The 24,551-nt window shown below is 50.0% G+C and overlaps 1 protein-coding gene across 1 annotated transcript; it reads left to right on the forward strand.

Moving 5' to 3' along the window:
- Positions 1 to 5,424: 5,424 nt before the first annotated feature.
- On the forward strand, positions 5,425 to 23,642 carry Siglec1 (sialic acid binding Ig like lectin 1). Its single transcript, XM_026788450.1, has 21 exons — positions 5,425 to 5,529; positions 6,675 to 7,092; positions 7,379 to 7,675; positions 8,391 to 8,657; positions 8,901 to 9,155; positions 10,887 to 11,186; positions 11,868 to 12,125; positions 13,601 to 13,921; positions 14,274 to 14,531; positions 14,835 to 15,137; positions 17,370 to 17,630; positions 17,733 to 18,044; positions 18,467 to 18,718; positions 18,979 to 19,248; positions 19,333 to 19,584; positions 19,904 to 20,209; positions 20,734 to 20,994; positions 21,990 to 22,289; positions 22,533 to 22,635; positions 22,980 to 23,052; positions 23,449 to 23,642. The coding sequence occupies exons 1-21, from the start codon at positions 5,425 to 5,427 to the stop codon at positions 23,506 to 23,508; spliced, it is 5,232 nt and encodes a 1,743-aa protein (XP_026644251.1). The 3' UTR covers positions 23,509 to 23,642.
- The last annotated feature ends 909 nt before the right edge of the window (positions 23,643 to 24,551 follow it).

Raw genomic sequence — 24,551 nt, forward strand, 5'->3', positions numbered from 1 at the left:
TTTGGGATCACTTATGTAAACTATTGTATCATCAGCAAACAGTGAGAATTTGACTTCTTCTTTTCCAATTTGTATCCTCTTGATCTCCTTTTGGTGTCTTATTGTTCTAGCTAGGACCTCAAGAACTATATAACCTTGTCTTGTTCCTTATTTCAGTGGAATCACTGGGAGTTTCTCTCCATTTAGTTTGATGTTGGCTGTTGGCTTGCTGTATATTGCCTTAATTATGTTTAGGTATGTTCCCTAAATATATCCCTGCTCTCTCCAAAACCTTTATCATGAAGGGATGTTGTATTTTGTCAAAAGCATTTTTGGCATCTAATGAGATGATCATGTGGTTTTTTTTTTTCAGCTTGTTTATGTGGTGGATTATGTTGACAGATTTTTGTATGTTGAACCATCCCTGCATCTCTGGGATGAAGCCCACTTGATCATGGTGGATGATGGTTCTGATGTGTTCTTAGATTCGATTTGCCAGTATTTTATTTAGTATTTTTGCACCAATGTCCATGAGTGAGATTGGTCTGTTATTCTCTTTCTTAGCAATATCTTTCTGTGGCTTGGGTATCAGGGTAATTGTAGCATCATAAAAAGTTTGGCAATGTTCCTTCTGTTTCTATTGTGTGGAATAATTTGAGGAGTATTGGTATTAGTTCTTCTTTGAAAGTCTTGTAGAATTCTGAGTTGAAACCTGGGCTTCTTTTGGTTGGGAGACTTTTGATGACTGTTTCTATTTCTTCAGTAGTTATAGGTCTGCTTAATTTGCTTATCTGGTTTTAATTTAATTTTGGTAGATGATATTTATCCATTTCCTTTAAGTTTTCCAATTTTGTGAAGTACAGGTTTTTGAAATATGACCTGATGATTCTCTGTATTTCCTCCGTGTCTGTTGTTATGTCCCCCTTTTCATTTCTGATTTTGTTAATTTGGATATTCTCTCTCTGCCTTTTGGTTAGTTTGGATAAAGGTTTGTCTTTTTTTTTTTTATTTTCTCGAAGAACCAACTCTTTGTCTCATAGATTCTTTGTATTTTTCCTTTGTTTCTATTTAGTTAATTTCAGCTCTCACTTTGATTATTTCCTGCCATCTAGTTCTCTTAGGTGAGTTTGCTTCTTTTTGTTGTAAAGTTTTCAAATGTTCTGTTAATTCACTAGTGTGGAATTTTTCCATTTTTTTATGTAGGCGTTTAGTGCTATGAACTTTCCTCTTAATACTGCTTTCATTGTGTCCCATAAATTTGGGTATGTTGTGTGGTCATTTTCATTGAATTTTAGGAAGTCTTTAATTTCTCCTTTTATTTCTTTCTTGACCCATTGATGATTCAGGTGAGCATTGTTTAATTTCCATGTATTTGTGGGTTTTCTGGAATTAGTATTGCTGTTGACTTCTAGTTTTAAACCACGGTGATCTTACATTGGGTTATTCCAATTTTTTTTGCATTTGTTGAATTTTGTTTTGTTACTGAGTATGTGGTCAATTTTTGAGAAGGTTCTATGAAGTTCTGAGAAGAAGGTATATTTTTTTCTGTTTGGATGGAATATTCTATAGATGTCTGTTAAGTTCATTTGAATCATAACATCTGTTAGTTCTCTTATTTATCTGTTCATTTTTTTGTTTGATTGACCTGTCCAGTGGTGAGAGGGGAGTGTTGAAGTCTCCCACTATTAGTGTGTGGGTTTTAATGTATGATTTTTTTTTGATGTTTCTTTGATGTATGAGGGTGTCCTTGTATTTGGGGCATAGATGTTCAGTATTGAAATTTCCTCTTGATGGATTTTTCCTGTGACTAATATGAAATGACCTTCTTTGTCTCTTTTGATTGATTTTAGCTTGAAGTCTATTTTGTTAGATATTAGGATAGCTACACCCGCTTGTTTCTTAGGTCCATTTGGTTGATATATTTTTTTCCCAACCCTTTACTCAGAGATGATATCTGTCTTTGAAGTTGAGATGTGTTTTTTGTAGGCAGAAGAAGAATGGATTTTGTTTTTGTATCCAATCTGTTAGCCTGTGCCTTTTTATAGGTGAATTGATTCCATTTACATTAAGGGATATTAATTACCAGTGATTGCTATCTCCTGTTAATTTAGTTTTCATTGTTGGTGATGTTAATTTGTGTGTTTTTCCCTTCTTTGGGATTTGCTGTTATGAGACCATTAAATATCTGTGTTTTTGTTGGTATAGCCACTTCTTTGGGTTAGAGTTTTCCTTCTAATATTTTGTGTAGGGCTGGGTTTGTGGTTAGATATTGGTGAAATCTAGATTTGTTATGGAATGTCTTGTTTTGTCCTTCTATGGTGATTGAAAGTTTTATTGGTCATAGTAGTTTGGGCTGGCATCCATGGTCTCTTAATGTCTGCATAAAGCTTGACCACGACCTTCTGGCTTTCATTGTTTCCAATGAGAAGTCAGGTGTAATTCTGATAGGTCTATCTTTATATGTTACCTGGCTTTTTTCCTTTGCACCTCTTTATATTCTTTCTTTACTCTGGATGTTTAGTGTTTTGATTATTATGTGGGGAGAGGACTTTTTATTAGGATCCAGTCTATTTGGTGTTATGTAAGCTTCTTGTATCTTCATAGGCATATCTTTCTTTAGGTAGGGAAAGTTTTCTTCTATGATTTTGTTAAGTATATTTTCTGTGCCTTTGAGTTGAACTTCTCCTTCTTCTATACCTATTATTCTTAGGTATGGCCTTTTCATGGTGTACCATATTTCCTGGATATTTTGGGTTAAGCTTTTATTAGATTTAATGTTTTCTTTAACTGATGAGTCTATTTCCTCTATTGTATCTTCAGCGCTTGAGATTCTCTCTTCCATCTCTTGTATTCTGCTGTTCATGCTTATGTTTGTGGTTCCTCATCATTTTCTCATGATTTCTGTTTCTATAATTCCCTCATCTTGTGTTTTCTTTATTGTCTCTATTTCAGTTTTCAAGTCCTGAATAGTTTCTTTCATATGTTTCATTTCTTTTTCTTGGTTTTCTTTAAGTGATTTGCTGATGTCTTCCAATTTTTTGTTTGTCTTTTCCTCTATTTCTTTAAGGGAATTTCTCATTTCCTCTTTAAGAGTTTCAAATATTCTCTAGAAGTTATTTTTTAGGACGAGGGTGACTTTTGTTAAAGTGACAGCCTGAGTCAGTTTCCAGAAGCCAAGTATGTCACTCAGATGGTACTGGCAGCCCGGGGCCCCTAGGGAGCAGAGTTCTTTCTGAACTACTTGTGTCCGTTGCCATCAGACTAAGTGCTGCCTGGGCATCTTGGGAGCACCTCAGATCCCCATCCAGGCTTGGACCCTTGCTCAGCCCTCTCCAGGTAGCCAGTGCAGTCGTGGTGGTTGGGCTGGGGACTGGGAGATGTCATGAGTTTCCTGTCCTCATTTCCAGCCTCCCCAGGCCTGCTTGTCACCCTGCTGAGTCAGCAGGCAGCTGAGAGGATTGCAACGTTGCAACACATGTGTGTGATAGAATATACATAAGATAAAATTCACTCCTCTGTCTTTAGGCGTACATTTACATTGTTACATAGCCATCACCCCCATCTATTTCCACAACTTTCTCATCCTCCACCACAGTTTCTGTACCCATTTGATAATAATTCCATCTTCTCTCCTCTCCCAGCCCCTAGCAACTTCATCCCATCTTCTGTCTCTAGAACATTCACTAACTTGAGCAATGCAGTATTTGTCTGTTATGTTATAGAGCAAGTGTGCCAGCACTGTATCTGTCTGATTAATGTCCACTCCTCTGTTGACAGGTGCAGGGCTCTGTCCTCTGGTGACTGAATGCTACTGCTATGGATGTGATTTAGAAGTGTCTGTTTGGAGCCTTTTTGCCTCCATCCCTATAGGTTATAAACCAGGAGAGGGATTACTGCCCTATTTCCTAGCCCTACACTGGCTTCTTGAGGAATCCTCCATCTCCTGCATGGATCCATTTTATATCCCACTAATGATGCACGGGGCTCACATTTCACAGGGCTTGCATCTCACGGGGCTCCCATTTCTGTACATCCTCCTCAACAGTTTTTAGTCCTGTTTTTTTCATTAGTAGCCATCATAAAGTTGGGAGCTCAGTGATTGTTCCATGTGTATGCAGAATAGTCACGTGTTTGTTGACACATGTCCAGGAGCAGGACATGGGGACACTGTGTAGTCTCCCCCTTTCGCTTCCCAATTTATTCCCCTGAGACAGGATCCCTTGCAGCTAAACTGGCTGGCCAGCAAATGCCGTCAGTCCTCTGTCTCTCCTCCAGCCAGTGCTGGGACTGGATGCATGCCCACACCTGGTTCAGGTGCTGTAGTTCCCACCATCTGAGCCATCTCCCCAGCCCTCACTCTGGTTTTGACTTATGTTTTACTAATGGCTTAACAGAGTTGTTTGTTTGTTTTTCATTTGTTTATTGGCCACCAGCATGTCTTCAGTGAAATGTTTCTATCCAAGTCCTTTGCCCATTTTCCTAATTGATTGTTTTATTTTGGAGGAGACTATGCCATTGTCAGAATTCTCTACATGTTCTGGATATTAATCCTTTATAAGTGAGTCTCAAATATTTTTCTCGCATTCCCTGGTGGTCTTTTCTTCATTTCTTTGCACAGCATTTTTTTGGTGCTCACAAAATCAAGTCCATCTGTCTCAGTTAGGGTTTCTATTGCTGCATAAAAACACCGTGACCAAAAAGCAAGTTGGGAAGAAAGGGATTTATTTGGCTTGCACTTTCATGTTGCTGTTCATCACCAAAGGAAGTTAGGACCAAAACTCAAACAGGGCGGGAACCTGGAGGCAGGAGCTGATGCAGAGGCCATGGAGGGGTGCTGCTTACTGGCTTGTTCCCCTTGGCTTGCTCAGGACCACCAGCTCAGTATGGACCACCCATCATGGCTTGGGCCCTCCCCCGTTGATCACTAATTGAGAAAATGCCTTATGTCTTGATCTCATGGAGGCATTTCCTCAGCTGAGGCTCCTTCCTCTCTGATGACTAGCTTGTGTCAAGTTGTCCAGTACAGCGCCTTACCTATTTCCCCCATTTTCTTTTCTGAGACAGGGTCTTGCCCACGCTGGCCTCAAACTCGCCATCCTATAAAGTGTACCACTGTGCCTAGCTTCTAATTCAGGAAAGCATTGCCTGAGCCACAGACATTGTCACCTAGGTCTTCTTCTAGGCCTGTGGAGTTCCTCCCCACTGTGGCACTCTTTGGACTTCTTGTGCACGGTATACAATAGGCACTTCACTCATATTTGTGGGTGTGAAAACCCTCAAGGGTGCAGGATCCTTGTGCCATCTAACACATGAAAGTTTCCTTGCCACCTCTCGAGCCAGACTCTGAGCTCCAAGGACCACACACTCCTGTCTCAGTCACTGAGCCCTTGGGTCTGGGGCTCTACACTGCTGTGGACATGTGTCCTCAGGTCTAGGTCTGAAGAAATGGGTGAAGTCAAGGAGAAGGAAAACATAGAGGATTCTCTGCTGTGGCCTCAGGACTCGCTCCAGAGGGAAAGTTGGAGGTATGCGCAGCGTCCTGAAGGCTGCGTAAGATTTCGGCAGGCAAAGATCATTTATGATGGGGTTGAGTTGGGCAGCTAGGGTGCCAGTGAGACGTGCAGGGAAAGGGGACGGCATGTGTGATAAGGAATGGAGGTCTTTCAACTCTCATGAGTGATGAGGGGCCACAGAGGTCTTTGAGAGGAATGACGTTTCTTTGCTTTCTTTCTTTTTCATTTATTTATTTATTTTGGTTTTTTGAGACAGGGTTTCTCTGTAGCGTTGGAGCCTGTCCTGGAACTAGCTCTTGCAGACCAGGCTGGCTTCGAACTCACAGAAATTCACCTGCCTCTGCCTCCCAAGTGCTGGGATTAAAGGCGTGTGCCACCACCACCCGGCTTGAGAGGAATGACTTTTTCAAAGCCAGTTATCAGGAGGCCAAAGGAGCATTCTGTGAGTCTGAGAGCATCCTGAGCTATGGGGTTGAGAACTTTGTCTACAAACAAGCAAGCAGTCTCAGCATTTTGGGAAGTTCAGTAAGATACATTCTGACCTGTAGCTGGTAAGACTAGAGGCAGGAGACAAATCCTCAAATAAGTCCACTGTGCTTTCTGGGTGCACTGGAATACGTCACTGGGTCTGTGAACTCTTGGTTTGGGTAATAGGGAGGGGCCAGGGAGAAGTAAAGAAAGAGATGCAACTGTTCTCCTGCCTTGAGGCTGAGTCCTCAGGGGGTGGAGTCAAGGAACACAGAAGACTTTCTGGGACACTGCCATCAAGTGAGGGCATTTCTAGTCACTCTCTGCGCCAGGAACTCAGGCTTCTGGCTCCCTGCTGCTGGCTGCCCCAGGAGTCCGTAGGAACCCTGCCTTCCTTGTTGGGTTGGCCCACATAGCAAGTGAGATAAAACCTGCAGCCTCTGGGACCAAAGTGTCCCCAGGGTGTCCCTAAGAGGCCCTGCTCTTAGGTGCCCGCCTAGCTGCTCTCTTAGGTACCCAAGTTCAGCTGAGGACTGGTGATGTGTATCCTCTTCTCGCTGCTCCTGCTGGCCTCTGCCTTCTCAGCAGGTAAGTTCCACAGATCTAGTGACTTGCACAAGGTCTGGCTTCTGGGGACCCAGCACAGCAGCCAGATATGGCTGAGCACATCCCATCCCTGGGGGTGCACTGTCTGGAGCACCCCTTCTTGGGCAGGTGTCAGGGCTCTGGAGTACATTCAGGCCCTCTCTTCTGTCCTCCTACCTGCCTCCAGGCCAGACCACTTGGGGTGTCTCCAGTCCCAAGGATGTGCAGGGCTTGAAGGGGTCTTGCCTGCTCATCCCCTGCATCTTCAGCTTCCCGGCCAGTGTAGAGGTGCCCGATGGCATCACAGCCATCTGGTACTACGACTACTCAGGCAAGCGGCAGGTGGTGAGCCACTCGAGGGACCCCACCCAGGTGGAGGAGCGCTTCAGGGGCCGCGCTGAGCTGATGGGGAACATGGATCACAAGGTGTGCAACCTGTTACTCAAAGACCTGCAGCTTGAGGACTCGGGCAACTACAACTTCCGCTTTGAGATCAGTGATGTCAACCGCTGGTCAGATGTCAGAGGCACCAAGGTCACCGTGACAAGTGAGGAGGCTGAGGGCTGAGGACTGACCACTCCTGGGGACTCCCAGGCTACTGTTGCCACCCTGTCCTTTGGCTTGGACCTTACCGAGGTCTTCAGCCTCAACTCCTGCTCTGGTCTTGGCCTAACACTGTCTCTCTCTGTAACATTGGGGGGCGGGTGATCACCAAAAATTCTCCTTCCCTTGAGGCACCCCCTGACCAAGCTCACCCTTTGGTTGGGGTTCTGGGAACAGAGGTTTAAGGGGAGATGTAGCCTAGCCCTGAGAATTCCTGTCTTTGTTCTCAGAGGACCCCAGCGCTCCCACTATTATGGCCCCAAAGGAGCTACGTGAGGGCATGGAGGCGAACTTCAACTGTTCTACGCCCTACGTGTGCCTACAGGAGAAGGCCAGCCTGCGGTGGGAAGGCCAGGACCCTTCTCATTCTGTGACCTTCAGTCACCAGAGCCTTGAGCCCACTGGCGTCAGTCACCAGGAGACCCTGCATATGCCCCTATCCTGGCAGGATCATGGCCGGGCCCTACGCTGTCGGTTCTCACTGGCCAAGCTCAGCAGTCAGAAAGAGGTCTACCTCCAAGTTCAGCGTGAGTGTGTCACAGCCCTGTCACGGAACACCATTTCTGTGGCTCCCTCTGGGTCCTAACAGCCCATGCCTATCATCCCCGTACCAGGGAGGCACAGACACATGGCTCTCTGGGGTGTGCTGGCCAGACAGCCTAGCATACCTGGCAAGTTCTAGGTTAATGAAAGACTCTGCCTGAAGAAGTAAGGTAGACAGCACCAGGAGGGCAGCATTCAAGGCTGACCTCTGGCCTCCATATGTGTGCATATGCGTGCACCCCATATCTGTGACCACCACACGCACACTCATGCACACATGATGGGGGTGGCAGGATTCTTAGCCCCTTGCTTATGAATTTTTCTGAGAACCAATGTTGGCTGTCTTTGACCCCCTGAAATGAAGTGGCTATTCCCTTTCCGATAGCTACTACAAGTCACCAAGGCAAGTAGAGCGCTCATGACCTGATCTATGTCAATCATCCCCACACAGAATGTGGAGAAAGTTAGAACACATAGGCCACTGATAGCCACACATTGGCAGCCACTGATGGCCTCACATAGGCCAAGTCCACTTTCTCAGAGTCTCATTGGAAAAGGAGGGAGGCTGGAATGTGTTAGAGGTGGGGGAACAGATGGCCCTGGGCTTCCAGTCTTCCTTAGAGCAGAGACGTGAAAGAAGTGTGCCAAACACCCCGCCGTTCTCACGCACCGCTCCTGACATCCCATCATGTTTTGCAGATGCCCCCAAAGGTGTGGAGATCCTCCTCAGCTCCTTGGGAAAGAACATCCTTCCAGGGGATCTAGTTACGCTCACCTGTCAAGTGAACAGCAGCTATCCTGACGTCAGTTCTGTGCTGTGGACCAAGGATGGAGTGAGCCTCCCAGCCGGTGGCCGTGTGCTGCGGCTCTCCTCGGCAGCCTGGAATGATTCTGGGGTCTACACCTGCCAAGCAACAAATGATGTGGGCTCTATGGTTTCACCCCCAGTTAGCCTTCATGTTTTTAGTAAGTTCTGGCTGAGGCTGGATCTAGCTAGAAAGCTGAGGGGACCTGGTGATAGGACAGTACCAGAGGCTTGCATACCCATGACAATGCCTTCTCACAGGGGGCAAGTCAGGAGGGCCCTGGGAATGAGTGACCGGAGGAGGCTCCTCCTGTATGGGGTGAGGGTGGGTGTCAGTGTAACATGTAGAGGTTGAAGCTGACGAATAGCCAGAACTCTAAGGGTGCGTTCCATGCCTTTTGCAGTGGTTGAGGTCAAGAGGAGCCCGGCAGGGCCCGTCTTGGAAAACGAGACAGTGACGCTGGACTGTACCATCCCCAAAGAGGCACCCCAGGAGCTCCACTACAGCTGGTACAAGAACAACATTCTCCTGGAAGATGCCCACTCTCCCACCTTGCACCTACCTGCCGTCACCAGGGCCAATGCCGGCTTCTATTTCTGTGAGGTGCAGAACACCCAGGGCCGTGAGCGCTCTGGCCCCGTGAGTGTGGTGGTCAGATGTAAGTGGCCAACCTGTGGGGTAGCAGACATCAATAGAGGAAGTCCAAAGGGTGGATGGAGTTCCTGCAAGAAACCTGGGGTCCCTGACATAGTATCATCACCCTTGACCCAGATGTGAACTAGGCAGCCAAATGGGGATAAGCATGTGCCCAGCTTGCATCCCTACACATGGCTGACCTTCCCAGACGCCGTCTCCTATGTTTACAAGCGTTTTATTTAGAAAAGAGTTCAACCTCATGAAAAGTTGTAGGAAACATTCAAAAACATTCAACATATACCTTTAGTCTAGAGTCTCTGCCTGTTGACCTCATGTTGCAGGCACTGTATCCTGTCTCTGCATGTGCACGTGGGTTGTACTGTTTATCCCATACACATACACGCGCACATATGTGCGTATACATTATATATAATTCATATATATAACCATATATATATAATTATCCCTCTGTATACATGCACACATGATACTTACATACCTTCCTACAGGTGCACTTAGAATTATGACAGGGCTACACCACAAAGAACTTTTCTCGCATCTTTAACCCCAGAACTCAGGTTGCAGAGGCTAGTGGAAATCTATGAGTTCTGGGCTAGCCAGGGCTGCATAGTGAGATCCTGTCACAAAAAGAAAAAAAAATCGAAGTTGAAGAGGCATCTGCTACATCCAGGTTCCGAATGCCTGAGTTTGGTTCAGTCAGCCGGAAACATGCGTGCATCAGCCTCATGCTAGCCTCGCTTGGGTCAAGCCAGTTAACACACGCCTAGCTCACAATTAAGTGCCAACTAGCCCGTGAAGTCACCGGATGCCAGCATCCGAAGCCTGCTGATAGCACAATACACCAGAATGCCAGTGGCTCTCCTAGGCTGGGCACAGTATGTGGCTGACCATCCAGTAGCATGAGAGAGGGTCACGCTGTAATCCACTAGCCTAGGCAAAGGACAACGCTCAAAGCACAGTTTATCCTGACTTTCACAGCACCATAAAGGTGAAAAATCCTGAGTGGAGCAATAGTAAGTGGACAGTCGTCTGTATATATGTGCCTGCAGTTGCGTGTGTAAGGTCTGTTTACGTCACACCTAGTCAGGGCTCATTTCCCAAGATTCCCCTGAACATGACCCTTATGCCAGAACCACACCAGAAACTGGGATGCTGGTTCTAGACTTTATGGGCAGTCCTTGACCCTTCCCCGTCCTTCTTGGAGTTCTTGGAGGCTACCCCTCAGTTTTTAATTGCCTGAGATGTGTTTGACTGGGAAGGCCACAGGTGTGACTCTGTGTCTCCCTTGGAGCATCTCACTCACTGGGAGACACTCAGGGCCAGTTTGTACTGTGTTGCTAGTGGTCCCTTTGTTCGCTTGGCGAGAATGCTACCCTCTGCCTGAACTGTTCCAGCTTTCTCATCTTTAAAATGAGACACTGGCCAGGCATGATAGTACACCACTGTAATCTAGCACTGGGGAGGCTGCTGAGGCAGAGTTTGGGACCAGCCTGGTTACAAAGTGAGAACCTAATTTGGAGCCCTGACCTCCATTTGCAGTGTGGGCATGAGGGCTAACCAGGCTAACAGATTTGGCCATCCAGAAGGTAAAGTATATTCAGAAGTGCTCAAGAGGGTCTGAGACCATTCTGTTCCAGGGCTCTGTGGAGGCAGAGGGAACACATAGGCTACCACAGGGGATTCAGGAAGTGATCTGTCTGAGAATGACGAGCCACCTCTGGTTCCCACACAGATCCACCCCTTGCTCCAGTCTTGACTACTTTCCTGGAGACACAGGCCGGGCTTGTGGGCATCTTCCATTGCTCTGTGGTCAGTGAGCCCCTGGCCACACTGGTGCTCTCACACGGAGGCCTCACGCTGGCCTCCAGCTCCGGAGAAAATGACCTCAATCCTCGCTTCAGCACGTCCTCCACCCCCAACTCCCTGCGCCTAGAGATCCGAGACCTGCAGCCCGCTGACAGTGGGGACTACGCATGTGCAGCCACCAACTCCCTTGGAAGCGCAACTTCCAGCCTGCACTTCCATGCTAACGGTAATGTGGGCACACACTGCAGGGGGGACCAGTGGAGGGTGTTCAAGGAGGGACCAAACTCTCTGGCTAGGTCTGGTCCTAGCTACCCTCCACGGAAGATCTGGTCCCATATAGCCACTCCAGCCTTAGAGATTTCTGGAAGAGAAGGCAAAAAGGGAAACATAGTCAATCATATTATTTCTCTCCCATATCTCTGACTCTGTACTTGGAGGGTCTTTTATAGACATCCATTTATTTTTTATTTCTTTAGCTTTGGGGTCAGGATCTTTGTTAGGCATTAGATGTGGGAGACAGAGAAGTAGAACTAACCAGCTGTTGGAGCACACATTGTTCGTTCTTCCTTCCAAGGCCCTGGGAGGCATAGCTGATCCTTCAAGCCAGATTTTTGCTGTTTTTTTCTCGCCACCATGTCTGGTTATGCAGTACTGGGGACTGAGCCCTGGCCTTCAGCCATGCTAGGCAAGCGCTCTGTCAACTGAGCTACGTTCCTAGCCCTCAGTCCAGGTGCCATAAGCCTGTCTTGAGGTAACCCTGGCTTCAGTACATTTGAACTGATATCTGAGGCCACAAAGCCCACCTCGGCGTGTGAAGAGAGATGTCCAGAGGGCTTCCTGCAGAGCCACACCGAGGGCCAGGGCTCTCACAGCTTACCCAAGCCTATTCTCTGTCCCCGTCCTCCAGTGGCTCGGCTCCTCATCAGTCCTTCAGCACAGGTGGTGGAAGGGCAGGCCGTGACTCTGAGCTGCAGGAGCGGCCTGAGCCCATCATCTGACGCTCGCTTCTCCTGGTACCTGAACGGGGCGCTACTTCTCCAGGGATCCAGCAGCGACCTTCAGCTTCCTGCAGCCTCCAGCACGGATGCTGGCTCCTACTACTGTGTGGCACAGATTGGCCCCAGCACCAGCGGCCCCTCCCAGCCCGCCGTCCTTACTGTGCTTTGTGAGTTGTCTGGACACCGCCCACGATGTGGGATTATCCCACTGGGACCCCAACAGCCACACCCTTTCATAGTCTCCTGACCCTAGGTCCACATCAGAGAATGTTCATAGGCCTTTCCACAATGGACCCTATCAACCTGGGCTGGAAGTTGGGGGGACGAGGCAGATTTTAGATCCCTAAGTTCTAACATCCAGACCCAGCCTTGGCTCCTAAAATATACCATGGCTCTAGGTCCCAGCTTGTCCCACCCTCAGGAATCAACGTTTTTCAAAAAGATGTGCATGTGTCCCACAGACTGACCAGCTCCTCTGTGTCCCCCAAGATTGATGCTCCATATGAACCCTAGGGTCACACTTGACGGCCTCCTCCAGCGGGTGCATTCGTGGGTTTTCTAGTGCCGGAGTGAGATTATGTGGAAGCCTGGTCTGCTAGCTGTCTTTTAGCCACGTGTTTTGAGAAATCTCTAGAACGGAACCATTTTTTTTAAGCACTTGCTTAGCATGTACAAGGCCCCGTGTTCAACTCTAGAATCACTTAGTGACTCCTCTGGCTGCTGCACAAGATAACACGAGGAAGGGAGGGTTCTTCTGACTTCCAGCTTGAGCACGGAGTCAAGGGCGTAGCGGGAGGGCAGCTGGCCTGCAGTCAGGAAGCAGAGGGAGGCAGAGGTTGATGCTCAGTTCTCTCTCTCTCTCTCTCTCTCTCTCTCTCTCTCTCTCTCTCTCTTTGGTTTTTCGAGACAGGGTTTCTCTGTAGCTTTGGAGTCTGTCCTGGAAGCAACTCTTGTAGACCAGGCTGGCCTCAGACTCACAGAGATCCACCTGTCTCTGCCTCCCGAGTGCTGGGATTAAAGGCGTGTGCCACCATCACCTGGCACTTTCTCCTTTTTATTCAGGCTGGGACCCTGGCCGATGGTAGGATGCCACCCACCTTTAAGGTGGATCATAACACCTCAATTAATTTAACCTAGAAACCCCACACCGTGCCCATGGGTTCATCTTCTAGATGGTTCTAGAGCCTTCAAGTCAACACCCTTCAACATCAAAACTGCCGAAACAGCAGCAAAGCTAGGGAGGCCGTCTTAGGTGTTATCTAGTATGGCAGGATCTAGGCTAGGGAACAAATGGAGGTGAGATGAACTCTGAGGTATTGTTTAGCGACAGGAGTGGGTGTAGACAGCAGCAGTCATGGGGACTTCCCTGAGGGTATTCGGCTTCAGAGGTAGATGGGACATGCGGGGCGGCAACACCTTGATCCCAGCTGGAAAATGGCTCCCCTTCTGGGAAGACTCAGTTCAGTGGTAGATAAGGAGCACAGATGAATGCCAATGTCGTCTGGGAACCCTTGAGCTGTGCCCATGCTACATAGCTGTGTGTGACTGCTTGGTGTGCTTCTTGGAGCCTAGCCAGGCTAAAGTAGACCTGGGGCTCTCACCTAGCCATGAAATGAGTGCTGATTGCTCTTCCTCTCCATAGACCCCCCAAGAAAGCCCACATTCACCGCCAGGCTGGATTTGGATACCTCTGGTGTTGGGGCTAGCCGGCGTGGCCTCCTCTTGTGCCACGTAGACAGCGACCCCCCAGCTCATCTGCAGCTTCTCCACAAGGGCCACGTTGTGGCCACTTCTCTTCCATCGGGGTGTGGGAGCTGCTCCTCGCGCACAAAGGTCCGCAGAGCCTCCAACTCACTGCGTGTGGAGATCCAGAACCCAGTATTAGAGGACGAGGGCATGTACCTGTGCGAGGCCAGCAACACACTGGGCAACTCCTCTGCCTCAGCCACCTTCAATGCTCAGGGTAAGGAGTAGAGGAAGACTGAGGGAGCGATAACCTGAGCTCACACTACCCCTGCATTGAGCAAACTGACCGGGCAAAACGACCTCTGTCTACAATGGACGGACGGAAGCAGAGGGAGCTTCAATGTCCCTCCCTCTACATCCTGGGACTTCGTGGCTCGCCTCTGAGAAAGTACCGTGGGGCTGCCTTGTTCTCCATCCCTTTTCCATGACCCTCTATGCCCCCACATCTTATTGGCCTTCCTCTCCATCCTTCCCTAAAGTTGGAAAGCGAGCCTGGGTCAGGGTGGGCTTTAAGTGAGGCTAACCAGAGAGAGGACTGTCCCTAGCCAGTCCCTCTGCCTATCCTCCAGCCACTGTCCTGGTCATCTCCCCGTCGGACACACTGCGCGAGGGCACAGAGGCCAACCTAACTTGCAGTGTGAGCCAGGAAGTTTCTGTCAGCCCTGCCAACTTCTCCTGGTTCCGGAATGGGGTGCTGTGGACCGAGGGACCACTGGAGACTATAAGGCTGCAGCCCGTGGCCAGAACCGATGCTGCCATCTACGCCTGCCGCCTCCTCACAGAGGATGGGGCTCTGCTCTCAGCTCCTGTGGTCCTAAGTGTGCTGTGTGGGTGATGACTGAGGGTGTCACAGCTTGGAGGGCAGAGGGGTCGGGCTGTGTGTTAAAGGGCAAGGAGGGTGAAGGGGCCTGAAGAATGGAGGAGCCTAGAGGGCAAAGGGACCTGAGGGGTGGAGGGACCTGGGGGTGGAGGGACGGGGGTGTGTGTAGGGTTGGCCTTGGGACCTGAGGAGATAAAGGCCAGCTTGGAATGACCAGATGGGCTATGAAGTATGTCCAAGAGTGATAGCTAGAATGTAGTGAGATTGGCTAGAGTCGCCTGAGTAACTACCCCGATTCCTGTTCATGCAGATGCCCCGGACCCTCCAAAGCTGTCAGCTCTCCTGGATGTGAGTCAGGGCCACATGGCTGTGTTTGTCTGCACTGTGGACAGCCGTCCCCTGGCTCACCTGTCTCTATTCCGTGGGGAGCATCTCCTGGCCACCAACTTGGAACCCCAGCGTCCCTCCCTTGGCAGAATCCAGGCCAAGGCCACAGCCAACTCCCTGCAGCTAGAGATTCGAGAACTAGGTCTTGAGGACTCTGGAAACTACCACTGTGAGGCCACCAATGCTCTCGGATCAGCCAACAGTTCACTCTTCTTCCAGGTCAGAGGTGAGTGTCAGCCCTCTGACCTCAGGTGAACCCTGAGATCCAGAACTGCTCCAGCCAGACACCGCACTGTGAGTTCCATGCAGACGTGTGCAGGCTGGAGCCTTCTCAAGGTCTCCCTTGGTATCCACTATTCCTACCTGCACTAACTGCAGTGCCTGTAAGGTAACCGCACAGGTGGCTTGTTTCAGCTGGAGCCTGCCCTCCCTCCCTCCCTGCCTCCCTCCCTTCTTTCTCCCTCTTTACCTTCCCTCCTCTCTCCCTCCCTCCCTTCTCTCTCCCTCTTTTCCTCCCTTCCTGATCTTCTGAGACAGGGAGTCTCTGAACTTACTATGCATCCATGCCAGCCTCAGACTCCTGCCTCAGCTTTTTCAGGGCTAAGATTACAGATGTGAGCTACCATGACCAGCTGGCTAGAGAGTTTTCTAACGCAGCTTATTTTGTAATGTAATTTTGCTTCACTTAAACATTTTCATATAAAATCCAGTACATGCATGTTATACATATGACAATATATATTCATACAAATAATATATTTATCTTCTTTATTCACATATGTATAAACACATATGCATATACTATATATGCACATGTGTGTGATATATTAATTTATGTTGCATATATGTATGCACATATGCATCTATATTCTCCATAGAAAGTCTCCTGTATATTCATATATATTACATATATATATTTTTTTATAGAAAGTATTCTGTATATTCATATATTACATATATTCTTTATAGAAAGTCTCCTGTATATTCATATATATTACATATATGTATACATATATACACATATATATTCTTTATAGAAAGTCTCCTTATATTCATATATATTACATATATGTATATATACACATATATATTCTTTATAGAAAGTCTCCTTATATTCATATATATTACATATATATATATATTCTTTATAGAAAGTCTCCTAGAACAGGTATCCAAAGTAGCAAACCGCTGTAAGTCAGATATTTCAGGAGGCAGAGGCAAGGAGAGAGCAAATTTAAAGTCAGCCTGGGGTGCATATATCTCAAGAAAACAATATAAAAAGTCCATGTAGGGAAATACAGCAGGAAAAAGGAAAGGTGATATCCACAAGGCCAGGGCCAAGGAGATACACATCCTTCTCTCAAAATGTGAAGTGGTGATAGTTGGGACATTTGCTTTGATTCAACCTCTTTTTTAAAATATTTTATTTATTTGCTATGTATAGTGTTCTGCCTGCATATTAGAAGAGGGCACCAAATCTCATCATATATGGTTGTGAGCCACTATGTGATTGCTGGGAATTGAACTCAGGACCTCTGGAAGGGCAGCCAGTGCTCTTGATCTCTGAGCCACCTCTCCAGCCCCCTAACTTCTTCATCCATATGTTAGGCAGAGACTGAGGGTCATGGGAGCATCCTGAAGTAGCTGCCCTGCTGACCGTGGGCTAGTTTAGCCCTGGCCTTGGCTTCCGTCACGGCTCTAGTGTCTCTCCTCCTCACTGTCTGACCCCTGATTCCTTTGTGCCCACTCCCCCCTCTCTGGGCTGTCATGACTACATCGTGGGTGAAGGACTTGGCCAGAGAAGGGTGGGAAAAACCAGCTGTCGTCAACCTTCCCTTCAAACCCTGGGCTACTCCTGGGGAATGCAGCTGACAGTCGTCAGTTCAGAGGCCCCAGCATGAACCAGCCCCCCTCAGGCAGCGCTTTGTGGTCAAACCATCCTTTCTTAGGGCTAACCCATGTAGGTGCTGTGCCAGGTCCTGGCTGTAGAACATATCAACTCCATTCTGCCGAGGCTCACCTGCCACAGGTGAGAACAATCGACAGAACAAAACCCAAAGTTCAAATGCGGCATACGGTTAATCCCCGCCCTCAGGAGGCTGAAGCAAAGGTCATCATAAATCCAAGGCCAGCCTGGGCTACACAGTGAGGTCTAAGTTAGCCCGGTGCTACAGAGTAAGACTCTGTCTCAAAAAACCCAAACCAAAAGACCAACCAACTCATACCAAAGAAAAAAAAACAAAACAAACTAGAAACCTGTACTCCAGGTGGTAAAAAGTAAGGGCCAGGACAAGACACATTTCAGGCAAGGGGCAGGGAAGATGAGGATCCGGACCTGAGGGAGCCTTCAGCAGCTGTAGACACAGGCCTGGGCACTTCACTCTTCTGGAGACACAAACAAAACCAAACAACGGGAGGGACTGTGGCAAGCCCTCATCTACCCCATTTTCTCCTGCAGGAGCCTGGGTCCAGGTTTCACCGTCACCTGAGCTCCAGGAGGGCCAGGCTGTGGTCCTGAGCTGCCAGGTGCCCACAGGGATCCCCGAGGGGACCTCCTTCCAGTGGTATCAGGATGGCCGACCTCTCCTAAGTTCAACCTCATCTACACTCCGCATTGCGGCCATAAGTCTGAGGCAAGCTGGTGCCTACCACTGCCAAGCTCAGGCTCCAGACACAGCTACCACCAGCCTGGCTGCCCCTGTCAGCCTCCATGTATCCTGTAAGGCTGTTTTCCACTCACGTGGGGGAAGGGAGGTGTTCCACAACAGACCTTGCATGAGGGACAACCTAGACACATCCTGACCCTCTTCATCTGATGTAGACACCCCACGCCAGGCCACACTCAGTGCCCTGCTAGGCGCAGGCCCTACACGACTCGGCCTCCTGGTCTGCAATGTCCACAGCGACCCTCCAGCTCAGCTGCGGCTCTTTCACCGGAATCGCCTCGTGGCCTCCACCCGACGAGGCTCAGAGGAACTGGCGAGCAGCGATTCGCGGCTGCGTGTGACTGTGAGCACCAATGAACTGCGTCTGGAGATCAACTTTACGGGACTGGAGGATGATGGCCCCTACATCTGTGAGGCCACCAACACGCTGGGTCAGGCCTCCGCTACAGCCGATTTCGATGCTCAGGGTCAGTGTGGAGAGATGAGGGGATGCAGGAAGTTCTAGCCTAGGAGCATAAGCCCGAGCCCCAACCCTATGCTAATTAGGGGTATGGTTTCTGGACTTGGGGTATATGAAAGGCCTTGTTTAAAAACTGGGTGCCCGGTGCATAAAACTAACCAGAAAAGACATCTCAAGAGAGACCACAGCTGTCCAGGGAGCCCTTTTCACCCATTCACCCTTAGCCAGAGACAGGGAGGGGCTTGGGACTGTCTGGACTTTGAATAACTCTTCTCAGGACCCCCAGGTTCAACCTATGGACCCCTTTAGCAGCAGTGTTCCTGGGCAGCCTGAAGTGTCTCTCAGTAACAGCCGCCTGGGCCACTTGGAGATAATGGCTTGTTTCACACAGCTCTAAGACACTCACTTGTGACTTCCTCCTTTCCCCAGCTGTGCGCGTGCAGGCGTGGCCCAATGCCACTGTACAGGAAGGTCAGCAGGTCAACCTGACCTGCTTGGTGTGGACTGCCAAGCAGGCCCCGCTCAGCTACACATGGTACAAGGGTGGGCAACAACTCCCTGGTGCCCGTTCCATCTCCCTGCCCAATGTCACAGTCATAGATGCCACCTCCTACCGCTGCGGTGTGGGACCCCCTGGCCAGGCACCTCACCTCTCCAGACCTGTCACCCTGGATGTCCTCTGTGAGTCTGGCTGGGTGTGGGCAATGGTGGAAAGACAGAAACTCAGGGGGATCAGGGCAGGGGAGAGCCCCCTAGTGTGCAGCCTAAGAACTCCTGCTACTATTCCACTGTGGAGCAAGGGACAAGGGACCTTAAGAGTTGGGAGAGATGGGGATGGGTCTTCTCCCTAGAAAGGCAGACAGTAGGGAACTCTCCTGCTCCTTCTAACTGGCCTTCTCAAGTCTGCTTCTGAACTCTGTACGCCTCCTGGATCTCTACAGATGCCCCCCGAAGCCTGCGACTGACCTACCTCCTGGAGACGCAGGCCAGGCGGCTGGCCCTGGTGCTATGTACGGTGGACAGCCGCCCACCCGCCCAGCTAGCTCTCAGCCACGGCGGGCGCCTGCTAACCTCTTCATCCGAAGCCTCTGTCCCCAACACCCTGCGCCTAGAACTTCGGGACCCGAGGCCTAGTGATGAGGGTCTCTATAGCTGCTCTGCCCACAGCCCATTGGGCAAGGTCAACACCTCCCTGGAGCTTCGCCTAGAAGGTGAAACAGGGGCCAACGCTGCAGGGGAGGGAGCTACCTGTACCATCTACCTGGGCCAAACTGACTCTGGACCCCTTGGTTCAGGTGTCCGAGTGAAGATGGCTCCTTCTGCTACTGTGTCCGAGGGGGAACCTGTCACAGTGACCTGCGAGGACCCTGCTGCCCTCCCACCCACCCTCTATGCCTGGTTTCACAATGGCCGCTGGCTTCAGGAGGGGCCAGCTCCCTCACTCCAGTTTCTGGCGACTATGCGGGCTCACGCCGGCGCCTACTCTTGCCAGGTGCATGACACTCAGGGCACACGCGGCTCCCGACCTGCCACCCTGCGAGTTCTCTGTAAGCAGGGTTCCTTGGCTGTGGCTTTCAAGGGTGAGGGTGGCAGAGGGTGCTCCCAGCACTGGCTTAGGGCGGGCATGGCACTACAGACGGTCTAGAAATGGGCACTTGGGGGAAAAGAGGGCATTAGCAATGAAGATGGAGATATCCTGGCCCTAGGAACCCTGCAAGAAGGGCTCTGCCCACAGGCATTTGATAAGGCATAATTTTTAGGAGAGGGACATTTGTCTGGAAATGAGATTCACCAATGTTGGGCAGATGGGCAGTGAGCCATGCACGTCTCTGCAGGGCCCCCCTCTGTGTTCTGCCCTTCCTCTAGATGCCCCTCGGGATGCTGTCCTGTCTTCCTTTCGGGACTCGAGGGCCAGGCTCACGGTCATGATACAGTGCACTGTGGACAGCGAACCACCTGCTGAGCTGGTCCTATCCCACAACGGCAAGGTGCTAGTTGCCAGCCATGAGCTTCCCAGCTCTGCATCAGGGACAGGCCACATCCAGGTGTCCCGAAATGCTCTTCGACTGCAGGTGCAAAGCGTGACCGGAGGCGATGACAGTGTCTATGTCTGTACAGCCCGAAATGCACTGGGCTCCATCACTACCACGCAGAAGCTCCCGGGGGAGACTGGTGAGTGAGACAGGGGTGAGGGCTAGGGTTTGGGATTCTGGTGTTGTGGGGCTGGATCCCATGTGAGGGCCTGCCACCCTGAAGGCGTATGAATGAACTACTTCCTCCCTGAGAAGTCTGATCTGCTGGAGGAGGCATGGCCCTCGGGGAAGGGGTAGACCAGGCCGAGGGGATGATGCAGCTCTATCGTTGAAGTAAGGAAGGGTATTAATGTCTTGTGGAAGAAGTGGGAGGAGACATAGCCTGACCCCTCATGCCCTTCACTAGGGAAGCCTGCGGTGGGAACAAGACACGCCCGCCTTTGAGAATCCCAGGCTGAGGGCAAGACACAGCCTCACACGTCAGATGGCCTTTTCTGATGCTGGAGGCTCAGCCCTATCATGGGAACCTCAGAATGAGATACCATCATGTTGTTTTTATGCCAGAGACACAGCCCCACTGTGGAGGGCCTTGAGCCCAAGATAAATTGAGATCACCCCACAATGTACAGGTCCCTGATCATTTTACCTGTCCTGCTACCACAGACATACATGTGGCAGCTGAGCCAGGCTTGGACGTGCCAGAGGGCATAGCCCTAAACCTAAGCTGCCACCTCCCTGGTGGTGCCAAGCCCACGGACAACTCTACCATCACATGGTTCTGGAATCGCCATCCGCTACGTACACAGCCTGTGCCCACACTTTCCTTCACCCATGTGTCCCGGGCTCAGGCTGGGCTGTACCACTGCAGGGCCGAACTGCCCACCGGGGTCACTACCTCTGCTCCTGTCATGCTCCGTGTCCTCTGTGAGTATGAACCCACCTGCCTCGTCTCTCCACATCTCATCTGTCTCTATCAGGTCTTTTCCTCTGCATAGAGTAAGAGTTTTGAAGATAGGTATGGGATCTTAGAACACTAGCATTCCCGCTGGCTGGTTGTATGTGGCTGTGTATCTATGCTTTCGCTCCCCACCTTTGAAATAGAGGGCACATTCATCCTATCCTCTTGGGGTAAATACAGAAGATAAAGCAGGTTGAATGCCTGGTGCACAGGAGACCATCATTAGGCTTGGTTTTCTCAGGCCATTTTTCATCTGAGCCCAAGCTGTATCTATGCCAAATTCACAATTCTGTGAGTTAGAAATCTGGACAGGGCTCAGCTTGGCAGTTCTGGTCTCCTGGCTGCAGTTAACTAGTGGCTCTGCTGAGAAGGAACAGTCTAAGATGGCTTCACCTGTGACCGCAGGGTGACCATACATGGTCAGCAGGCTGGCCTGAGCTTTCCAAAACAAGGTTGTTTCAGGAAGCAGAAGAGAAGCTACAAGACATCTTGAGATCCAGTTCCAAAGTCCCACAATGCCATTTAAAAATGTGTGTGTGTGTGTGTGTGTGTGTGTGTGTACGTGCTGTGTGTGCGTGCTGTGTGCATGCATGTACCCATTTGTGCACATGTACATGGCGGGTAGAGGCCACTATCTTTATTACACTCCACCCCATCTTTTGAGACAAGGTCCGCCATGGAATCAATTCAGCAAGTTTGGATGTCCACGGCACTCCACTGTGATTCCACAGTGCTAGGAGTCTAGATTTTTACATGAGTGCTAGGGATCGAACTCAGATCACCCTCATGCTTATGTGGCAACTACTTTACTGACTGAGGCACCCTTCCCCTTCCCCTAATGTCACCTTTGCCTCGGGAGTGAGGAAATGATCTTCACTGTTTCCTGGAAGGACAGCAAGGCCACAGCTGAGGGAGGAATTTTGGTCGGTGTCTACAGTCACTATCCTCTTCTTCCCCACAGATCCTCCCAAGACGCCCACTCTGACAGTGTTTGAGGAGACTCAGGGTGGCCTCCAGGGCATCCTTGACTGTCGAGTGGACAGTGAGCCCCCGGCCAGCCTCACCCTCCACCTGGGCAGTCAACTCGTAGCCTCCAACCAACCTCAGGGTGTTCCCACCAAAGCCCACGTTCATTTTGCCTCCCCGAATGCCTTGAGACTGGACATAGAGGAACTCGGAGCCAGCACTCAGGGGGAGTACGTGTGCACTGCCTCCAACAGCCTGGGCTCTGCCTCAGCCTCAGCCTCCTTTGGGACCAGAGGTGAGAAGAATGGCACTACCAACCGCTGGATCACTCTGCACAAGATTCTCACTTCCTGCTCAGACTTCTGCCACTAGACAACTTGTCTGTCTAGTCTAAATAGATTGCGTGGGGGCTCTCTTGCACAGGGCTTGGAGGTGAAGTGAAAGTTAAAGTCAGTTCTACTATGGTTGGGTCGCCCCAGGAGGGCGTGATGGGGGCCTGGAGTCCAGAGAGCTCCTCAGCTTCCTCCTTATATTACAGCTCTGCAGCGGCTGCAGCTGTTCCAGCGGCTGCTCTGGGTCCTGGGATTTCTGGCAGGCTTCCTGTGCCTGCTGCTGGGCCTGGGAGCCTGGCACACCTGGAGGTGGGTCCAGAGCTGGGTGGGGGGGTGGGGATACTTCATTCTGCTCACCCCATTCCCTCCATTGTCCCCCAAATCGTTGGAGGGAAATTCTCCCCTACAGAATTCACAGCCCTCAAATTTCCCTTTTCCTGCCCTCTCCAAATTTGGGGATCCCCTTCCAAATCACCACTCCAGTTTATCTTGCAGTAGCTTTCCTTTGCTTGCTTCTCCTCTGTACTGAAGAAGGAGCTGGGGAGGAGGCAAACGAGGTGTCCCACACTGCGCAGGGCTATTGCCCTCTGCAGTGGGGGAGGCGGGGAAGCTGCAGGGAGGAACTCTGACTGAGTCTGCTCTTGCTCATGCAGAAGGAGGCATTCTCATAAGATGAACGTGAACGAGAACTCAGCAGAGATGACCACCCATAAAGACACCCTGCAGGTATATCCATATGTGGGCATGCGTAGGTGTGCAGTGCCATCTGGCATCTGGACAGCATTCCCATTCCTAGGACAGCACTGGGACCAGGGGCGGCTGAGAGAGGCGCACAGGAGCCTGGGTCTCTTTGGGGGAACTGGGAGAGCTTTTCTGACTGAGGCTCAGAGCAGCTATGTGTTTGCTAGGTGCATGATTCGTTGGCACGGGTGGCCTTACCAAGGCATTTCCTGTGCTTCCCCCTCTGTTTTGAAGTCTTTCTTCCTCACGTCTGATAGGTGATAGGCAGGAGAGAAAGGCCATCTTCCCTCCCCTAGAGTATTCCTCTTCTGCAGATGACCTCTTCCTAGGACCACAGGTCAGTGTGGGACCTCCTGTGACTCAGGTTTTCCTTATGGGAAGCTCCTAGGACTGGATGCATCCACACATGAGACATCATCTTGTGTCACCTCCCTGAGCTGATGGACTTACCTGCCCTCAGGAGGAGGTGGTTGACGCTGTCTGACAACTCAGGTGTTGTGATCAAAGTCCTGCCTATGTCTGCACCAGCAGCACGGTAACATCTGACTTTCCAAGACCTGTTTCCAAGCCTCTCGTTCCTAAGAAAAGCGATGGAGAGGTGAATGGAGGCCAAGTGGCTGCCTCCAGGGCTCTGAGACTGAGTCAGCCATGTTGCCCAAGTCTCTCTGTGAAGCTTCCCTCCGTGTCCCTTTGCCTCTTTCTTTTCAAAGGCCACCATGGACTTTCTTAATTGGTTAGAATGACATCCGGGTCCTCACAGACTTGCTAAGATACTCTGTACCAGAGAGAATATAAGTCAGGCTGTTTTAACAATACAGTAACTTCCGAGTGACAGAATTTTATTTTTCTCACCTGTACTGGTTATGCTATGGAAGAATAAGATATTGGGACTTAGAATCCTTCTCTCTTGCTTTTTCTCCATCACCCAAATGTTGCCTTTGATTATGAGGTTCAGGTGACTGCAGTGAGCTTGGTCCTACAGTGAGAAGGAAGAGAGGAGTGAAGGGTACGCCTGTCCCCACAGTCTGTAGAACTGGAAAGTATGGTTGTCAGTTCTACCCACTCCTCAGCAGCTAGAACTTGGTCACATAGACACACCGTGCTGGGAAGGAGACTGGGGAATGTCCTCTTTATTCTGAGTCTTGACTGCATTTGGAACCTGTATTTCTGAAAGATCCCAACTGTGGACTCAGCCCTAGGACTTTTGATATTGAAGAGACTGCCTTCCTCACGCTTGGCTCTGACTCAGTGTCCCTGGCCACTCTGGTTCTGGGTTTCCTGGAAGGCTTTCCCTCCTGTATGATAAAACAAGAAACCTAGGCCTGGTGGTCCCAAGTGTCTTAGTTACTGTTCTTTTGCTGTAAAGAGACACCATGACCAAGATAACTCTTAGAAAAGAATATATTCAGCTGGGGCCTTGCTTACAGTTTTAGAGGGTTAGCCCATGACCATCATGGTGGGAAGCAGACAGTTGTGGCACCAGA

Source organism: Microtus ochrogaster, unplaced genomic scaffold (genome assembly GCF_000317375.1).
Source record: "Microtus ochrogaster isolate Prairie Vole_2 unplaced genomic scaffold, MicOch1.0 UNK3, whole genome shotgun sequence".
Classification (NCBI taxonomy): domain Eukaryota; kingdom Metazoa; phylum Chordata; class Mammalia; order Rodentia; family Cricetidae; genus Microtus; species Microtus ochrogaster.